The sequence below is a fragment of the Lygodium microphyllum genome, chromosome 4 (genome assembly GCF_053477565.2).
Source record: "Lygodium microphyllum isolate KBCC chromosome 4, Lygodium_microphyllum_v1.1.10, whole genome shotgun sequence".
Classification (NCBI taxonomy): Eukaryota; Viridiplantae; Streptophyta; class Polypodiopsida; order Schizaeales; family Lygodiaceae; genus Lygodium; species Lygodium microphyllum.
In genome coordinates, this window is record NC_141138.1 from 67,875,836 (window position 1) to 67,894,317 (window position 18,482).

Here is an 18,482-nt window from a genome sequence, read left to right on the forward strand (position 1 = left end):
TATAGATCACAAACACAAGCTGAGCTAGCATTAAATGCAATCATACTGAAAGAACAAAGTGCTGAAACCACAAATGTACATTGCAGCATAGAAACTTAGATGGTTGAAGACTTTGTTAGGTTAGGGTTCGTAGCTATCTTGTATGCAGCTTCACAGCTAGATGTGGCCACTATAGATTGCTTCTTGCTCAACCAAGAAATGCTTGAATCATCAAGCATGAAACAATTACCACTAGTGGACACCCTCATGTCAAAACAACATGCCCAATCATTGTCGATTAATCCATGCAAGCAAAGAGAAGTGGCTTTAGCATAGAAAAGGCCCGTCAGAGTGCCTTTGAGATCATGAAAGATACGTTTAATTGCTTGCCAATGTATTACAAATTGATACCAGGGTTGTGCATAAAGCATGCTAACCAAGAGACCCCAAATTGAATATTCGGTCGTGTATTACAAATATAATAAACAGCCAACAACATGCTGATAAAGAGAAGCATCAAATGGTTCTCTTGCATCCTCAAGTTTAAACTTGTGGGTTGTCTCAATGGGAGTGGAGATAGGTGTGTAGTCTTGCATTCAAAAGTGCTCAAGAAGTTGCCCAATGTACTTAGAATGTTGCAAAATAATGCCCCCCTCAACTTCACATCAAAAGCATGCTGCAATTCAGCTCTTAAGGCTGAAATTTGTGTCTCATGAGGTCCAATCAATAGCATGCCATCCACACAAAGGATAAGAATTTAGAAGTTAACTCCATTTTTGAAGATATAAAGTGTACTTTCAATGTGTGAACTATTGAAACCAATAGCAATCAAGTATGCATGTATCTTTTCATACAATGCTCTAGGTATTGGCTTTAGATCATAGAGGGCCTTATGCAAATGGCACACTTTGCTTTGCCCTTTTTGAACAAAGCCAGGAGGTTGAGTAACATGAACCTCCTCATGAAGATCACCATTCATAAGAACAGTCTTGGCATCCAATTGATGTGCATGCTCAATCATAGTGAGTAGCCGAAGCAATGACATTGCGAATAGTGGTTAGATATGAAGTGGGTGAACAAGACGTACCTTGTAAACTCACTTTGTGTGTATAGCACACTTGCCAACAAGCATCATGTAAAAAGATAGGTTCCTCATTGCATGTAGTAGCTACGAGTGGTTGCGTAACCAAGTTACCGTATTCATGGTGAGTGCTTGCTCTAGTTCTATCCTGATTCTTGTCAGGGTTTAGGATAGGCAATTGCTTGTAGTAGTGGGAAGTGGAACAAATAATTTGCTGTCCCATAATGTATCTAGTAGCCATCTAGGGACTGTTTTAGCTTCTTGAATGGCAGCCCTCTCATTGCCCACTTCATAGTTCACAATGCCTTGATTAATGCTGAAAATCAAGCTGCTGTTTAGCACGGCTTTGTTGCTGTAAACCCTCAATAGGTTGTTGAAATTGACCAAAATCAAGTGCAACTTGTTGAAACAATGGCAACAAGCTGTTAAACATGTCAATAGGCCCCACACATTGGGCTGATTTTTGCACTTCATGAAGGCTGACCAGCATGTTCAGCGAATACCACATCTCTACTAACAAAATTCTTGTTGGTGGAGGGTTGGTACAAGCGGTACCCTTTACTTTTTGCACCTTAACCAATAAAAATGCATTTGATAGCCTTGTTGTGTTTATGTCTTCATGGTTGTGGCACTAAAGTATATGCTAGCCATTCCAAGCCTCCTAAGGCGTACATTTAGCCAATGCTTTAGTGGGGCTACGATTCGATACATAAACTGCATACATAATAGCATCAAGCCAAAACTTTCGAGGTAGCTTTTTGTGTGCAGCATACAATGTGCCATTTCCATCAAAGTGCGATTTTTTCTTTTAGCCATACTATTTTGTTGAGGTTTGTAAGGCATAGTACACTGATGTATAATTCCCCTTTCAGCCAAAAGAAAGTTGAAGTTGCACAACATATATTTTTCCCCTCGACCGGAACGTAGTGTAATTAGCTTGCATCCATTGCCATTTTCAGCCAAGGTCAAGAAGGTCCTAAAGCACGCAAACACTTTTGATTTGTGCCTCAATAGCATATGCCCAACAATGATGAGTCATGTCATGAATGAAGGTAACAAAGGATAAGTATCCTTTGATGGATTTGATAAGCATGGGTTCACAAACATCACTATGCACAAGCTGTAATTTTTGATCAGCACACATAGATTCACCTTTGGGAAATGAAGCATGATGAATTTTTCCTAGTACACAACTTTCACATACATTGTGAATAGCTGCTTTTAACGGAGGGAGATTAAGCACTATATTTTTGTTTTTTAGGTGAAGCAAGCTACCATAATTAAGATGACCAAACCGAGCATGCCATAACTCATTGTCATCTACTAGGATGATATCAACTTGTAATGCATCTTTGATGCTCTTCTCTCCTATAAATCAAGCTAATAGAGTTCATTATAATGTACCATTGACAATGAGGGCATCCCCATTACTACTGTCATAGACATAGCATTGATCCATGTAAAATTTAACCACAAAACCAGCACATGCAATTGCTGGAACTGAAAGCAAATTTTTCTTTATACTTGGTATATACAAGACCTTTTCAAGTATGATAATTTTTCCATCTATTGCAATAGTGGGAATCTGAACGCCTTGGATTGTAGGATAAGCATTATTTGCACATACAACGGATTCTCCTTTTTGTATATTGGCATATGATACAAACAAGTCATAGAAGGACATCATGTGCTTGGAAGCTCCAGTGTCAAAATACCATACGCTACAATTTTCAGCCATTGAAAGAACCATGCTCATGTGAAGAAGGATAATACGAACAACACATAACAAAAACATAAGGCTGATCAATATCCAAGCATGCTAAGGCAAAATCCCTAGAACTTTGTGCTCCCAATTGGGCTACATGTGAACTAGAGGTATTTAATGTTGGTAAATGCTGATTAAGGCTGGATCATAGTAATATTTTAATGTTTTTCTTGGAAACAATTGATGATTGACGTATCAGGTGCCAAATTGAAATGTCAGGTCTTGTTGGAGCAGATTGACATGGTGAAAGCTGACCAGGATGATGTGCTGGACCAGAATGTGGGAAACAAACTGTCGAAGGGATTGTTGATGCTTTGAACGGTGCTATTGATTGAAGTGGACATGATGAAGGATGCATGCTCTCGGGGGTAGCGGCAGGAGTGTGTGTGCTTGGTGGTTGTAGTTGGCGGCTTTAGGTGTGAGCAACAACGTGTTGTGCACAACTTGTTAAAGCTTAAGGGGTTTTGGCGTAGGAAAGGTCAGTCGACCACAGTTTGGATATGGTGATTGACAAGTAGAATAGATTGCAAACAGTAGGCCAAGTTTGAGACTGGATGGCAGCTGAGGCATCAACGGCTTGTAAGTAAAGTGGCGGTGGTTGAGAGGTATGGCTCTGTTACCACTGTTAGGTTAGGGTTTAGTAGCACGTGCATAATCATACACACTCTCAGTGAACAAGTGAATAGCAAGAGAGGGGAGTGTTGGAAGGTCACTGTTAGAGTGAAGCAATGCGAAAGCAAATGACCAAGACAAAGAGTGAACATAGAAAGAGAGAGAGAGAAAAAAAGATAGTGAAATGCATGAAATTTGCAATGAAGAATGCTGTATAAGGATGCAGAAATATACATGGGTGCAAAGAGAATGTCTGTGTATATCTCCACCTCGAAGATCACACTCTCCGTGAACCTTGAGGGTAGTCTCCACGGTTTGCAGCTCGAAAACTAGGAGCACAACTAACAGAGAATGTGAAGACCGAGGCCAATAGATAGGCCAGCAAAAAATAGCCAGAAATAATAGGTTGGCTCTGTGAACCTCGAGGGCAGTCTCCATGGTTTGTAGCTTGAAAACTAGGAGCACAACTAATAGAGAATGTGAAGACGGAGGCCAACAAATAGGCCAACAAAAAATAGCCAGAAATAATAGGTCGACTGCATTAAATGCAGCTGATTGGACCAGCTATCCGACTTCCTACGTCAACTGCCATGTGTCACTAGCTTGCTTATGTGGACTACCTGTTCGGGGAGATGTCAAACTCTAATACCCCCTCTCAGATCTTGGACACAGTAGAAGGCTAATGGATTTGGAGTGTTGTCGAAGTAAAGCCTGAGGAAGCGCCTTTGTAAACAAGTCTGCCAGATTGTCCTCTGTTTGGCAATAGACCAAGGAAATAGTCTCATCCAGAACCTTCTCCTGAATGAAATGGTATTGAATCTCAATATGCTTTGTCTGAGTATGAAACACAGGGTTCCTAGCCAAGGCAATGCAACTCTCATTGTCACATTGTAGAACAATAGAACCTCTGTGCAGGCAGCCAAGCTCCTCCAAGAGCTTGTGAAGCTACATTGTCTCACATATAGTAGAAGACACCGCTCGATACAACGCCTCAGTCTCAAAGATAGGGCAATCATGGGTTGCTTCTTGTTGCTCCATGAAACAACATCAACACCCAAGGTAAAGCAATAATGAAACAACACCAGCACCCAAGGTAAAGTAATAACCTGTCGTGGACCGTCGATGATCCACATCACTAGCCCAATTTGAATCACTCCATGCTGAAAATACCAAGTCTACATCGCTTGTACTTGTTGGATAATAGATCCCAAGATCAAGAGTCCCCCATAAGAAAATCATTTGAGCAGCTTGCCAATGCACCATCTTGGGTTCACTCATGAACCCGACCAACACACCTACAACATAACATAAGTCAACACGAGTATTAAGAAGCCAGATCAAGGAGCCAACCAACTACCTATAACGCCAATTGCCTATAACCGGTAGCATTCGCCAAAGGGGAATTGGAATGAGCTGTAGCCTTCCAATGGAGTTATAAGAGACTTGCATTCTTCCATCTCACACGTAGTGAAGAGCTCCTATACATATAGTTGCTGGGAAACAAAGATCCCCGTCGGAGACTGATAGATCTCATGACCTAGAAAGAAGTGAAGAAAGTCTCATATCCGTCATCTCAAACTTCTCATGAAGTGATGCATTTGTTTGCTCAACCATCTAAAGTATGGTCACCTGTCACAATCAAGTCGTCCACATAAAGGACAAACAACATACGACCTCCACCTCAGGTGTGAACATAAAGTTAGGGGCCGACTTTGGAATGCCGATATCCCAATTTCGCTTGGAGGAATGAGTCAATCTTCTCATTCCAAGCATAGGGAGCTTGCTTAAGGCCATAGAGAGTCTTCCTCAACCTGTACACCTTACAATTAGAAAAACCAAAGCCTAGCTCAACATAGATCTCCTTCTTCAACTCCCCATTTAAGAAGGCAAACTTCACATCCAGCTGATAGATCGACCATCTCTTATGGCTAGCCAAGGCAAGAACTGTGCGAATAGTAGCTATCCGAGTTGTAGGGGCAAAAGTGTCATGGAAATCAATGCTTGGGTGTTGTGCAAAACCCTTAGCAACAAGGTAGGCCTTGTGCTTGTTCAACGTGCCATCATTGTAGTACTTGGCCTTGAAGACCATTTGACTCCAATGATCTTCTTATGGAGAGGCTTCAGCACAACATACCAAGTGCAATTTCTCTCAATTGACTCTAGGTTTGGCTCCATCACTTTTCGCCAATGATCATGCTGTAAATCCTTCTTCATGGAGGTGGGCTCACAATCCTACATGACACGAGTCATCAAACAGCTATTAATGTAAACAAGCTTGGTGTGGTGTGCTTGGTTCCTTTGAGAATGCCGCAGGCCATCTTGCGGCTGCCACTCAAGGACCCACTCAATCCTTGCATCACGAAGAGTGTCACGAGCCCAATGAGGAGGTCGGATCTCGCCTCATCACTCTCCATCGGCTGAAGTTTTTTTAAGTTCCATCGACGGTTGGGGAGCAATTGGTGAATCTGGTGGTTGAGAATGAAGTTCCTCATCCGAAGAAGAGTCCTCAAGAGACATAGGCTTCAGAGAAACAGTCGTCACAGGTGCCTAGCTATCAGTGGGATCTCCAAGAACAAGGTTTCCTCATCCCCCTCTGAGGTTGGAACTTCCATGAATCTAACATCTAGGCTCATGTAGACATTTCCCTTAATGGGATCATACAATTGGTAGCGTTGAGATTGCGAGCTATAGCCCACAAACACGTCGTTTGGAAGCCGCTTCAAATTTGTCACACTGTGTCTTCGGGATGTGAACATAGGCATCACACCCCAAAACCTTGAAATAAGAAACATCTGGTTAGACCCAAAGTACACCTCATAAGTGGTCATACCAACAACAATGGAAGTAGGGGATCGATTAATAATGCGAACTTTAGTAGCCATAGCCTCAACCCATGACACTAAGGTGTTTGACGATGCTCCATCATGGTACGGCCATCTCGATCACATTGCGATTCTTCTGCTCCATTATGACATTCTCTTGAGGGGTGTTTGTATTGGCAAACTCCTAGTGAATACCATGATCTGCACAAAAATGAGCAAGCTCATTAGAAACAAATTCCTCGCCCTTGTCCGATTGTAAGGTCTTTTGCTTCCAGCTTGATTGATTCTCCTCAAAGAGCAACCAATCCTTAAAGTTGGAGAAAGCCTCCGACTTTAGCTTCAAGAAATAAGTCCATGTCATCGTGTTGTTATTTATCCACAATTAGTATGAAATACAAGCTCCCAGGGGACTTCAATCTCATCGGTCCACAAAGATCAATAGAAACAAGCTCCAAGGTTGTTGAAGTCTGCCTCGAAGCTTTGTTGGGAACAACATCACGAGTTTCCTTTCCATGGATACAGGATACACAAGGTTGCTGGCTCATCTCAATATCCAACAAACCTCGAACAAGCTGTCCCTTTGACGCCTTTCGAAGGTAATCTTAGTTGAGGTGGCCAAATCGAGCATGCCAAATCTTGGACTGAGTTTGTGAGGTAAGAAGAAGAGAAGTCAGAAGAAATCGCAACTTATAGACTCCATTCTCCTCATAACTTGAAGAGAGGACTTGTCTTGATCCACCATCAAGAATCTGAAAAGAATCCACATCAAATTCGATCGAGAGGCTGAGGGCTCAAGTAGATGGTAATCCAAGGCCGGTACATAAAGCACCTCAGATGTATGGGCACCATCTTGCCCATTTGGAATAAGATGCATGTCACCCCATCTATGAATAGGAATAGATGAACTATCACCAATGAGAATGTGGGCATGCGAAGGTTGTAAATGACCAACACCTATTGAAGAAGAGGTCATGTGCTGGGAGGCACCATTGTCAATAGTCCATTCTTGAGTATAGGGGGCCATCAATGCATCATCAGAATCCATCAGGGTTGAATTCTCAACCACCTCCAAGTGGAGGAAAGCAATTGATGAGGGAGTAGCCATTGCTCCGGAATCCTTTGAAGATTTGTCATTCTTCTCTATGTGCTTCTTCTCCTTGTCAGGGCAATCCTTCTTCCAATGACTTGTCTTGCCATAGATGTGACAAGTGGACTTCTTTTCTTTGTTTTTCTTGGATTTGTCCTCCTCCTTCTTTTGGTCCTTCCTATTCTTTTGAGAGGTCTGACCAACCAAAGCCTCAGATTTAGAAGCATTGGTCCCTTTCAATTGCTCCTCTTGGTCCAAGACCATAGGAATCAACTCTTCCCACCAAAGGGTCTCAGATCACCTTGAAGCAATCAAGGCAGAATAAAAGCCATTGAAACGGGGTGGTAATTGTGAAAGAAGAGTTATTTCCATATCTTCAGAAGTGATCACCTTCCTTGTGTTTTGTACATGCATCTGAAGTTGCCTCAACTTGTTAATATGCTCCCGTAGAAACAAGAGTGGTAGTGTTGTAAGAAGGATAATGTGGGTAGGAGAGATAGGGTTGGTAGGTGGGGGGAGTGGAGTACACTTGGGGATTAATCCCAAAGTCCCCACCATGCATGCGTAAAGTATGCATAGTGGATCCAAAATTTGGAATAGAGTGACTAAGGCATGGGCATGGTGAATGCATGAGTAGCCCATGGAAAAGGATAGGGACACATGGAGAAAAAGATGGAAATCTGTGCGTAGGAGTGACCCATGGAGTGTAATGACGCATTGTAAGTAGAGGATGGGAATCCTTGTGTTTAGGTTGATAAATGGGGATGTGAGTGATGAGGGGTAGTGAGGGGAATGTTGATCATAGCTGTCCAGTGGTAAAAAGAAGTGCTAACTTGTGGGATTCAAAATTTGGAATAGAGTGACTAAGGCATGGGCATGGTGAATGCATGAGTAGCCCATGGAAAAGGATAGGGACACATGGAGAAAAAGATGGAAATCCATGCGTAGGAGTGATCCATGGAGTGTAATGACGCATCATAAGTAGAGGATGGGAATCCTTGTGTTTAGGTCGATAAATGGGGATGTGAGTGATGAGGGGTAGTGAGGGGAATGTTGATCATAGCTGTCCAGTGGTAAAAAGAAGTGCTAACTTGTGGGTATATGGAAAGGAAAATGCTAAAGAGTGGCATTTTCCCTAATGATGTATCATGATGCAAAGAGGTTGTGAACTGAGGATAGGTAGAATATGGCATCGAGAAAGAGAGCACTAGGAGCGGAGATGGAGGATCCAATTCCTAGTGTGTTGGATGCGGAAGTGGAGTGCAATTCGAGATTTGGAATGAAGAAGAGAGGAAATTGAGATGTGGATTTCAAGATGGTGGGATGGGAGGGATTTGAGAAGATTGATTTACATGCTCTAATGAAATAGAAGATATATCATGATGCAAAGAGAAAGTGAATTGAGGGTAGGTAGAATCTGGTGTGGAGAAAGAGAGTGCTAGGAGCAGAGATATAGAGGATTCAACTTCTAGTGAGTTGGATGTGGAAGTGGAGTGCAATTCGAGGTTTGGAATGAAGAAGAGAGGAAATTGAGGTGTGGATTTGAAGATGGTGGGATGGAAGGGATTTGAGAAGATTCATTTACATACTCAAATGAAACAAAAGATGTAGATATACTTGATGAAGGATCATGGATGGTCAATGAATCCTTGGGGAGGTGAGTGAGGGGGATGTTGATCATAGCTGCCCTAGGGTGAAAAGAAATGCTCACTTGTGGGTATGTGGAAATGAAACAAAAGATGTAGATATACTTGATGAAGGATCATGGATGGTCAATGAATCCTTGGGGAGGTGAGTGAGGGGGATGTTGATCATAGCTGCCCTAGGGTGAAAAGAAATGCTCACTTGTGGGTATGTGGAAATGACTTGATGAAGGATCATGGATGGTCAATGAATCCTTGGGGAGGTGAGTGAGGGGGATGTTGATCATAGCTGCCCTAGGGTGAAAAGAAATGCTCACTTGTGGGTATGTGGAAAGCATAGTGTTAAAAGAGTGACATTCTCCCTAACAATGTACCTTGATGCAAAGAGGGAGTGAAGTGAGGGTAGATAGAACATGTTACAGAGAAAGAAAGCTCTAGGAGCGGAGATGGAGGATCCAACTCCTTGTATGTTGGATACAGAAGTGGAGTGCAGTTCGAGGCTTTGGAATGAAGAAGAGATAAAATTGAGGTGTGGATTTGAAGATGATGGGGAGAGATTTGAAAAGATTGGTTTACATGCTTAAATGAAATAGAAGATGCAAAGAGCTAGTGAAGTGAGGGTAGGTAGAATATGATGTGGAGAAAGAGAGTGCTAGGAGCTGAGATAGGAGTATCCAACTCCTAGTGTGCTGGATGTGGAAGTGGATTGCAATTTGAGGTTTTGAAATGAAGAAGAGAGGAAATCGAGGCGTGGATTTGAAGATGGTGGGATGGTAGAATATGATGTGGAGAAAGAGAGTGCTAGGAGCTGTGATGGAGTATCCAGCTCCTAGTGTGTTGGATGTGGAAGTGGTGTGCAATCTAAGGTTTTGAAATGAAGAAGAGAGGAAATTGAGGTGTGGATTTGAAGATGATGGTGGGATGGGAGGAATTTGAAAAGATTGGTTTACATGCTCAAATGAAACAAAAGATGTAGATATACTTGATGAAGGATAAATCATCTGGATCTTGCATACCAAGAGAAGAAACAACAGAGGGTTTTGATTTATATGACTCAAAGGGGTTGTACAAATTTGATGTTGGGCTTGGTTAATATGAAGAAGATGGATTGCTAGTCATTGCAAATATGAAACAGATGATATAGATATACTTGACGAAGGATATTTGCTTGCTTCAAGAGCCAATTCTATGGAAGTTTACATGTTGACAATCATCTTGATCTTGCATACCAAGAGAAGAAACAATAGAGGGTTTTGATTTATACGATTCAAAGGGGTTGTACAAGTTTGACCTTGGGCTGGGTTGAGATGAAGAAGATGGGTCGCTAGTCATCGCAAATGTTGTATATCCTTCATGATCAAGTTGGTAGGAGGGGTGTAAACTTAACTATATGTGATGCGCAAGTACACTTCAAACTCCTTTGTCATGTGACTAAAATTTGGAACAAGAGAAGAAAAAGAAGGTGAAGGTGAAGGTGGTGTGTCGTCTTCCTCGTCGAGTCTATAATGCCTCCTTAGGGTCTCCAATGATGGAGAAGCATGATAAGACATTGTGGGATCTTGAGAAGGTCTTTGGGACATTATGAATCAGTAACTTGACTATATGTGATGCGCAAGTACACTTCAAACTCCTTTGTCATGTGACTAAAATTTGGAACAGGAGAAGAAAAAGAAGGTGAAGTGGTGGGACGTCGTCTTTCTCGTCGAGTCTATAATGCCTCCTTAGGGCCTCCAATGATGGAGAAGCATGATAAGATATTGTGGGATCTTGAGAAGAAGGTCTTTGAGACATTATGAATCGGTTATGTATCGTTCATGTACCTTGCACAAAACCAAGCCTCCACAATATCCACAGGATACTCTTTACAAGAGCACCAACTTTGATGCCACGTGAAGATATTCTAGGGTTTGCATTGAGAAAAAAAAATATGGCCACAATTGAAACAAAAAGACTTAGACAATGACGTGCAAGTAGTCATTGGGGGTTGGACAGCTAGTAGAAAAGGGATGATAGTTGAAACTTGCAAGATAAGGATGGGGTTGAATGATGTGTAGCTTGTCTATTTGTAGATGCAGAAGGATCGTCCCAAATTAGGGTTTTGTATGTGGGGTATAGAAACTCTCTAGAGCCACTCCTTAATTGAACTTTCAGTAATTTATTGTTTTGGGGCTGTTTTAAAGAGCTAATCAATGGGTAATGAATTTTAGCTCAACAGATGGGTGCTACTACTAGCATTGGTTACAATGGTCATGAAGTGACTTAGTGCGAATTGCACCAAGGACACTTAAGGGGTAGGGCAGCTAGGTCCTATTTATAGGATGGCCCTATTGTGCCTCATTGTGTGATCACCACTCTTGGACTCTTGGTGGTGGGCCGACGCATCCGTACATTGGGATGGTGTGGATTGGTGGTATGGGACACCAACCCTTGGGATGTGGTTGTGACTTGGAGTGCTGCCAGCTCCCAAGCTCAGGGGTGAGGTTGTGTGGCTCTATGGCTGGGAGGTGTGTTTGGTTACAATGGTCATGAAGTGACTTAGTGCGAATTGCACCAAGGACACTTAAGGGGTAGGGCAGCTAGGTCCTATTTATAGGATGGCCCTATTGTGCCTCATTGTGTGATCACCACTCTTGGACTCTTGGTGGTGGGCCGACGCATCCGTACATTGGGATGGTGTGGATTGGTGGTATGGGACACCAACCCTTGGGATGTGGTTGTGACTTGGAGTGCTGCCAGCTCCCAAGCTCAGGGGTGAGGTTGTGTGGCTCTATGGCTGGGAGGTGTGTTTGATGTCTAGTCCCTTTTATTTGTGTGGCTTGTGCATAGGTTGGATTCTAGGGTGATATTTCACTTACCCACCTAGAAGCATGGTTGAGTCTTCATAAAATACCCACCTAGAAGCATGGTTGGTTGGTGTTACCAGGATTTTTTTCCAATTGTGTATGCAGATCTTGGTGTATCTCTTGGAGTTTTGACACAGTTTTCTTGAGGCTTTACTCTAGATAGGGAGGGCCTATGGTTTTGGTACATTGGATGACCTGCCTCCAAGTTCATGCATGTTTCTACTTTATGCAATGCCTACATGAGGGGATCATTCATCATGCTTATGAGAGATTCTACATTTGCTACATTTGGTAGTTCTTTTGAACGTCTACTAGGGAAGTCGAAACTTTAGACGATGTGTTGTCTCCAAGTTCATGTATTCTTGTACTATTGCTTTTTGTGAATGCTTACATGAGGAAGCCATAAGGCATGCTCATGCTCATGGGATAGATCCCACATTTGGTGAAATTGGTGAACTTGTTGATGACTTTTTGTGACTCTTGTGTGCATTAATTCCTACGTTTGTCATGTTGGTGGGGCTTCAGATTCATCTGAGTTCTCTTAGGTGCATCTATCATAGGCTTACACCCAAGTGTCCAGGGCACACATTGTTCCTAATTGCTGTTCACCTATAAGCTGAGAGAGGGTGGCCTGTCAACATCAGCCACCTTTTTTGACTCCTCTTATGGGTGTCACTCACTGAGGTACCTTAAGTGTCCTGATCTTTCCTTTCCGTTCTGTTTGTTCTTGATCAATTGATAAAGTTATTGAATATTCATATGTGAACCCCTGCCAGGTTTTCATGTTATCCAAGGAGCTACCATGTTATTATCACATTTAACAAGAACTGTACTTGCTATGGATTTAGATACATGCATGAAAAGCGTACTGCAAGGGATTACTGTTGCTAGTGAGGGGACTTCCTTCAAAACTTAACACTCCACGATTCTGTGTCAAGCTTTCTTGTTTCTATTGTTGTCATATCGTTTTATGCTCATTTAGACCTGTCAAATTGTTTGCCTCTATTTTTCTGTAGGTTGTATGCCGGAGTACGAGTAATTCCAAATGTGAGAGGCTTCGTTAATTCTTTTCTTTGTTTAGAGACCAGCTGAAAAAGTTTAAACTTTACTGTTTCCCTATCCAAGTCTGTGTTATCCTTGTGTAGCAACCTTTGTCAAGAGTTAGTGGAAGAAGCTTTGCTGCTTCTGGTGCAGTTGCATGTTGCAGCAAGGTTGTATCTTGGAGTACAAGAGTGATTCAAAACGTGAGAGGCTTTGTAAATTCTTTTGTGTGTTTAGAGACCAGCTGAAGTTTAAACTCTACTATTTTTCTATCAGTGACCAAGTCTGTGTTATCCTCCTTCAGCAAACTTTGTCAAGAGTTAGTGGGAGCTGCTCTTATTTGTGGAGATAAATATGCATTAGGTGTAAGCTTTGCTGTGTCTGATGCAGTTGCACGTTGCAACTGTAACTCTCAGAAGTTTTATTGAGAATTCATTCTTTGTGTTATTTTGGAGCAGGCATGTTAAAATGACTGAATGAGGAACTTTACATGGACCAAAGCAATGGAATCAGGTCAGTGAACATCTGTGATACTTCTTGACTTGTGTTTAAGTTGTTGTACTGATTTGGTGCACATTTTAGATGCTCCAGAAATCAATCCAGCAATGTTAGTTCTGAAGGTGTAGTGTTGGAAGGCCAACTGATGCAAGCGAAGATGGCGATGGTTAAAGATTGTACTACGGCTCAAAGGCCAGACAATGAATCTACACAAGTAGATGAAAATAAGTGAGATTTCATTTGACTGTGCTGCCTTGCTTAGTTTGATGATCATGTTGGTTGCTTTATAATTTGAATTGCAATCGTAATGCAGTTATGGTCAACTTAATACTAGAAGCATACATGGTTGCAGCAACCTTCAAGTAAGTAATGCAGAACGATTTATTTCAATGTAGTTTGGTGAAAATGTTCCTTGGGGCTCATTTGGGGGAAATATACTGCAGGGACATCCAATATTCAAGAAAGAAGTCCTTTTAGAGGCTGCAGATTGCGTGAATGGTCTCCATGCTTGGTCACATATGCACCCATCCAGCAAAGGGATGGGTTTATGGGACTTGCAAACTTTTAAGGACAGGTCTATAAATAGTATTCATTACAAAAATGGGGCCACATTATTTTGTGGGTCGACTGAGAATGACCATGAACATGCTTGTGAGACACCATCCAAGAGGCGGCGGCTTCTCAACTCCGACCCACAGCAACCTCTGGACACCATATGCACATCAAAACAGAGAGTGCCAAACTTGATTGGGAACATAGTTTTTCCGGAGTTCCTTGAATGGTTGAGGCGGTTAGCTTTGAGTCCAGGTGATCCAAAGAAGGGTCAAGGTCCTAAGGGGTCCAAACAAGATGAAATTTGGGTAGATAGCTGTGTAACTATGGCTACCAAGATTCGGACTGTCCTGTGGGAAAGGAAAGATCTTGTCCTTTATGGATACCTGCCAAAAAATTCGGTAAGATGTGTTCATTTTAAAGCTTGTAACATTATGAACAATAGTGAAGGCTCTTCTCGATTAATTTAGCTGTCTGATACTTTTTAAGTAGAAATGAGCATATTTTGGAGAAGCATTGTTGCTTTGAGAACTTGACCTGACTTAACATTTGCAGGACTGGTGTATTGGCTGCCACTTGGTTGTGATGAATGGTCTAAACAATGCTGTGTAGGATGTACTTATCAACTGCTGATTGCTTTAGTACAATACAATCCATGTGCACACAGTGCTGACTTGTGCCACACCCACATTCACACCCATACAGAGGATGTGCAAAATGACAAACGAGTAAAATGATGGATGGCATAAAAAGAGCAAAAACCATTTTTCAGAATCTCAATTAAATCCAGCAATTGCAATAGTCACTCCATAATCTATGTTGTAAATAAAGAATAGACATTTTTCTCAAATTAGTTTCATAGTTGATGTAGACATGCTAAACACTCGTGAGTCATCACTAATTTGGATGTGGCACTACCGTAGACAGGCCACACATAATCAAACTTTGCTGGCAACTCAAATTTTTAAAATTTCCATTTCAATATCTTTTTCTTTGTTTCTGATTCTTTGTATAATGCATGAACTTTTAGTCAAAATGTCCAGTTTCTTTTCCCTTTCAGTTCTTTTTACTTCCCCTAGTATTTTCCTGTAAGGAGAAAAAGAATATCCCCACACAAGGAGCACAATGGGCCTTTGCCTTTGGCAAACCAAAAGATGCCAGGTGCATGAGTTCATCCTATATGAAATGCTTTGTTAACATTTAATTCTCAACCACTAGGTTTAAAAGGGCTGGACTGAAGGAAAGTTAGCCGCCCATATACCAAATTTTCCTTGGGCAGGCCAAGGACCGTGATGATGCAGGCTATGAAGATAGATAGTACCGTGATTTATATCTAGTACACCAAGTTTCCTACTTGTCTACTTTCCAGTTTTGGCATTACTTGAGAAAACAGTTCCTGTATTATTGCTTGCATATCTTTTTGTAAACTTACCCATTTTGAATTCAAAGCTTGTGAATTACAGATAGTTTCGTGTATGTGAGTTCTCTGCTCTTCAGTTTTGTGAAAACTTGAGAAAGCTGTTTTTTGGTAAGCGCTTGCATATCTTTTCAAAACTTGTCCATTACAGTCTCTAAGACATGTAGCTGCAGAAATCAGAAAAGTCCACAAAAGGGGAAGCTTTGTATGCTTGTATATCTTTTCTGGACTTATCCATCTTTATTTCCAAGACTTGAAGCTGCACAAATCCAAAAATTGCACAAAAGGAGCAGAAATATGCTGTATTTACAATGCTAGTGCTTTAGAAGAGTTTGCATTGATTGCATAAATAGAAGAAAAAATACCATACACATGACACTTGCTCATGCTTTGATGCTCTTTTCATTGATTACAGCACAGTCCAGCTGCTTATGTATCTTCTGTTGAGTCATCATCACATCCACATCTGATCTGACTGACATTGTTGCAGGCTAAACACAAGATTCCTCCTGCATTGTACTACAAAGAACTTCCCAAACCAGACAGGCAAACTATTGGAAAATTGCGAGCAAATCAGAGCCGTGCAGTGAAATGTGGAATATATGCTTGTGACAGTGATTTGAGTGCACAGTCATTGAATTCTAAATGGGTGTTTGAAACTTCGGATGGTCATTGCCCTGAAGTACCTGCTGACTACCTGAGCGACTACTCCAGGTCACTGAATGAAGCTTTACTTCTTGGATATCTTCTGAACCATAAAGCCACTCGGAAAAGGATCCCCATTGGCCCACATTTTCAGGCTCAAATTCCTGTTTGGACAGGTGCAGCAGGGAAAACGTCCCAGTCTGGAAATTGTCCTGTGTCCATTAGCACTATTGACTACGATAACTTGCAATGCATGCCACAAGTGGGAATATTGACCTGGCCAATTGAGAGCTCTACGAGCACAGAGTACAAGGGTAAAATTGGCAGTGGGAGGTTTTTAAGTTGTTCCTGTGCTGATCCCATGTCTATAGAATGTGTGAGATCTCATGTGATGTCAGAAAGAGAAAAGCTGAAGTCAGATTTGGGTGAAGCATTTGACAGTTTGGGCTTTAATGACATGGGTGAGACTGTTGCTGAGCGTTGGACCAAGGATGAAGAAACTCGTTTTGAATTAATAGTACGGATGAATCCCTACTCCATGGAAAGAAATTTCTGGGAGCATCTTCCAGCTGCTTTCCCTTCAAAATCTCTAACTGAGCTAGTAAGTTATTATTTCAATGTGTTTGTTTTGCGGCGCAGAGCATTAGAGAATAGAAGGATGCCAGAATCGGTTGACAGTGATGATGATGAGAGGGAGCTGCAAGGTGGAAAGCACTATATTGATAACCAAACAACATTGCCAGGGCAGTTAGTGCTAAATAAAAGCTTTGCAAACAATTTTGGGCTCAAAGCTGATGCAGCCCTGCTTAGTTTTGGATCTGGCCATCCATTTGGCTCGTCATAGAAGAGTGAGAGCTTTGGTATTGGGTGTGAGGACAATCACTAGAGTTTTGGGAATGGAAAAAGCAGCTCATTATGAGTGATCGTTTTTAAATCAAACCATGCAAGCTGTTTTGTCTTCCTGCAAACTAAAGATGCCAGCAATACTTGTGTCACAAAAGCTTCTGATGGGCTGGACAAAGTTTTTTGATTCTGACTGATAAAGGTCAAGGACTGCAGTTAAATCAAGGATTTAGTGCCAGTCCACAGTACAAAGGGAATATATTTTTCAGATCGAATTGGAGGTGACGGTATGTTCTGAAGTGAAGAATGAGTCCAGAAATTGTTGCAGCTATCACAGGACGGAAGACAGACAGTTTCAGTTAAATGGGGTGGCTGGCCTTTTTGTAAGCTTGTTTTTTGATCCTAAGGAAGAACCATTTTAGATGAGCAAGTGATGTCACATATTCTGGGTTTTTGTTTTTGGTTGATTGCCACGAGTTTTTGGGGAAAGCATTGTAATTGCTAGGCTTTTCTGGCTTTTTTGATGAAACAATCTCTCTTTGAAGCCAATGTATATTTTAACGATTAAAGAATAGCTTGACACATACTGCACATCTTAAATCGATGATCAGTGCTTCAAAGGAGACGATGTTGTGAGGGACTACAGAGAGTGGTTTGCTGTATCTTGACATGTACTGGATCTTAAATGGATGATCAAGTGCCCCAAAAAGAATGTCCTGAGAAACTGCGGAAGTCCTTCACGAGTTGAAAGGATCTCAACATGTACTGGATTCTAAATTATGATGGTTGTCCAAGAGCATGATTCAAGGCTCTGCAGAAACCCTTGACATGTACTGCATCCTAAATGATGAGCTTTGCTCCAAGGGCATGATTCAATGGTCTGCAGAAACCCTTTAATGTAATGATTGCGTGTGTTTAACTCTCCAGTTTCACTCCATGTTTCTTGGTTCTTTAATCCGTATGACATGACAATAGCACAGAGAGGTGCTTATTGGGCTCCATGATTGCACTTGAAATTGGCCTTGATGATTAGTGCACTTGAAATTGGACAGTCAGCTTCCTCTATAACACTAGGGCGATGAGATGCCTGTTATAGGTGTAAAGCTTGACACAGAGAGACATACCCATGCCTAAAAGCTTAGAAATCTTTTTGTGAAGTTGATGTATCGCTAAGTCAAACATCTTTTTGAGAAATCGGAGGTAATCATGAATTAAATTTGATATTGTTGACATACATACAAATCCCATGTGTATATAAGTGTAAATTTAATACATGTGTAAATATTTGCATATGTAAGTGTTTAATACACGTGTAAATATTTGCATATATGATGATTGTGGCAAAAACCCACAGTATATCAAGGAAGCATCAAGCTTGCATAGGTCATAATTGGCATTCACTAGTGAATGTCAATGATTGACATTACTAGTGTATCAAACAATCCGCAGCACTAAAATCATGGAAGAGAAACATGATAGCAATGTAATAGGTGTGATGTATTCATTTTCATGATTTTTTAAAAGATTGCTTGGATTCATGAGTGAATGTTGATGGTTGACATTGTTGATAAGAGTCGTACCAAACAAACCATAGCATCATCATTATGGACGAAATCTTTGGATATTTGCCATGGTTAACAAGGAAGGCCTTTCT

General features: G+C 41.4%; 1 protein-coding gene across 2 annotated transcripts in view; it reads left to right on the forward strand.

Annotated features, from left to right (window-relative positions):
• Positions 1-18,046, forward strand: part of LOC148037141 (AT-rich interactive domain-containing protein 2-like) — a 43,157-nt gene extending 25,111 nt beyond the window's left edge. The window contains exons 2-6 of one of the 2 annotated variants that reach the window (XM_087676080.1): positions 13,332-13,386; positions 13,465-13,599; positions 13,685-13,733; positions 13,815-14,324; positions 15,831-18,046. In XM_087676080.1, coding sequence (XP_087532206.1) covers positions 13,364-13,386; positions 13,465-13,599; positions 13,685-13,733; positions 13,815-14,324; positions 15,831-16,829 — 1,716 coding nt within the window. In that variant the 5' untranslated portion in view covers positions 13,332-13,363 and the 3' untranslated portion in view covers positions 16,830-18,046. Of the gene's footprint in view, positions 1-13,331; positions 13,387-13,455; positions 13,600-13,684; positions 13,734-13,814; positions 14,325-15,830 lie in introns of both variants that reach the window. The other variant, XM_087676079.1, reaches the window with a different exon arrangement.
• Positions 18,047-18,482: the final 436 nt, after the last annotated feature.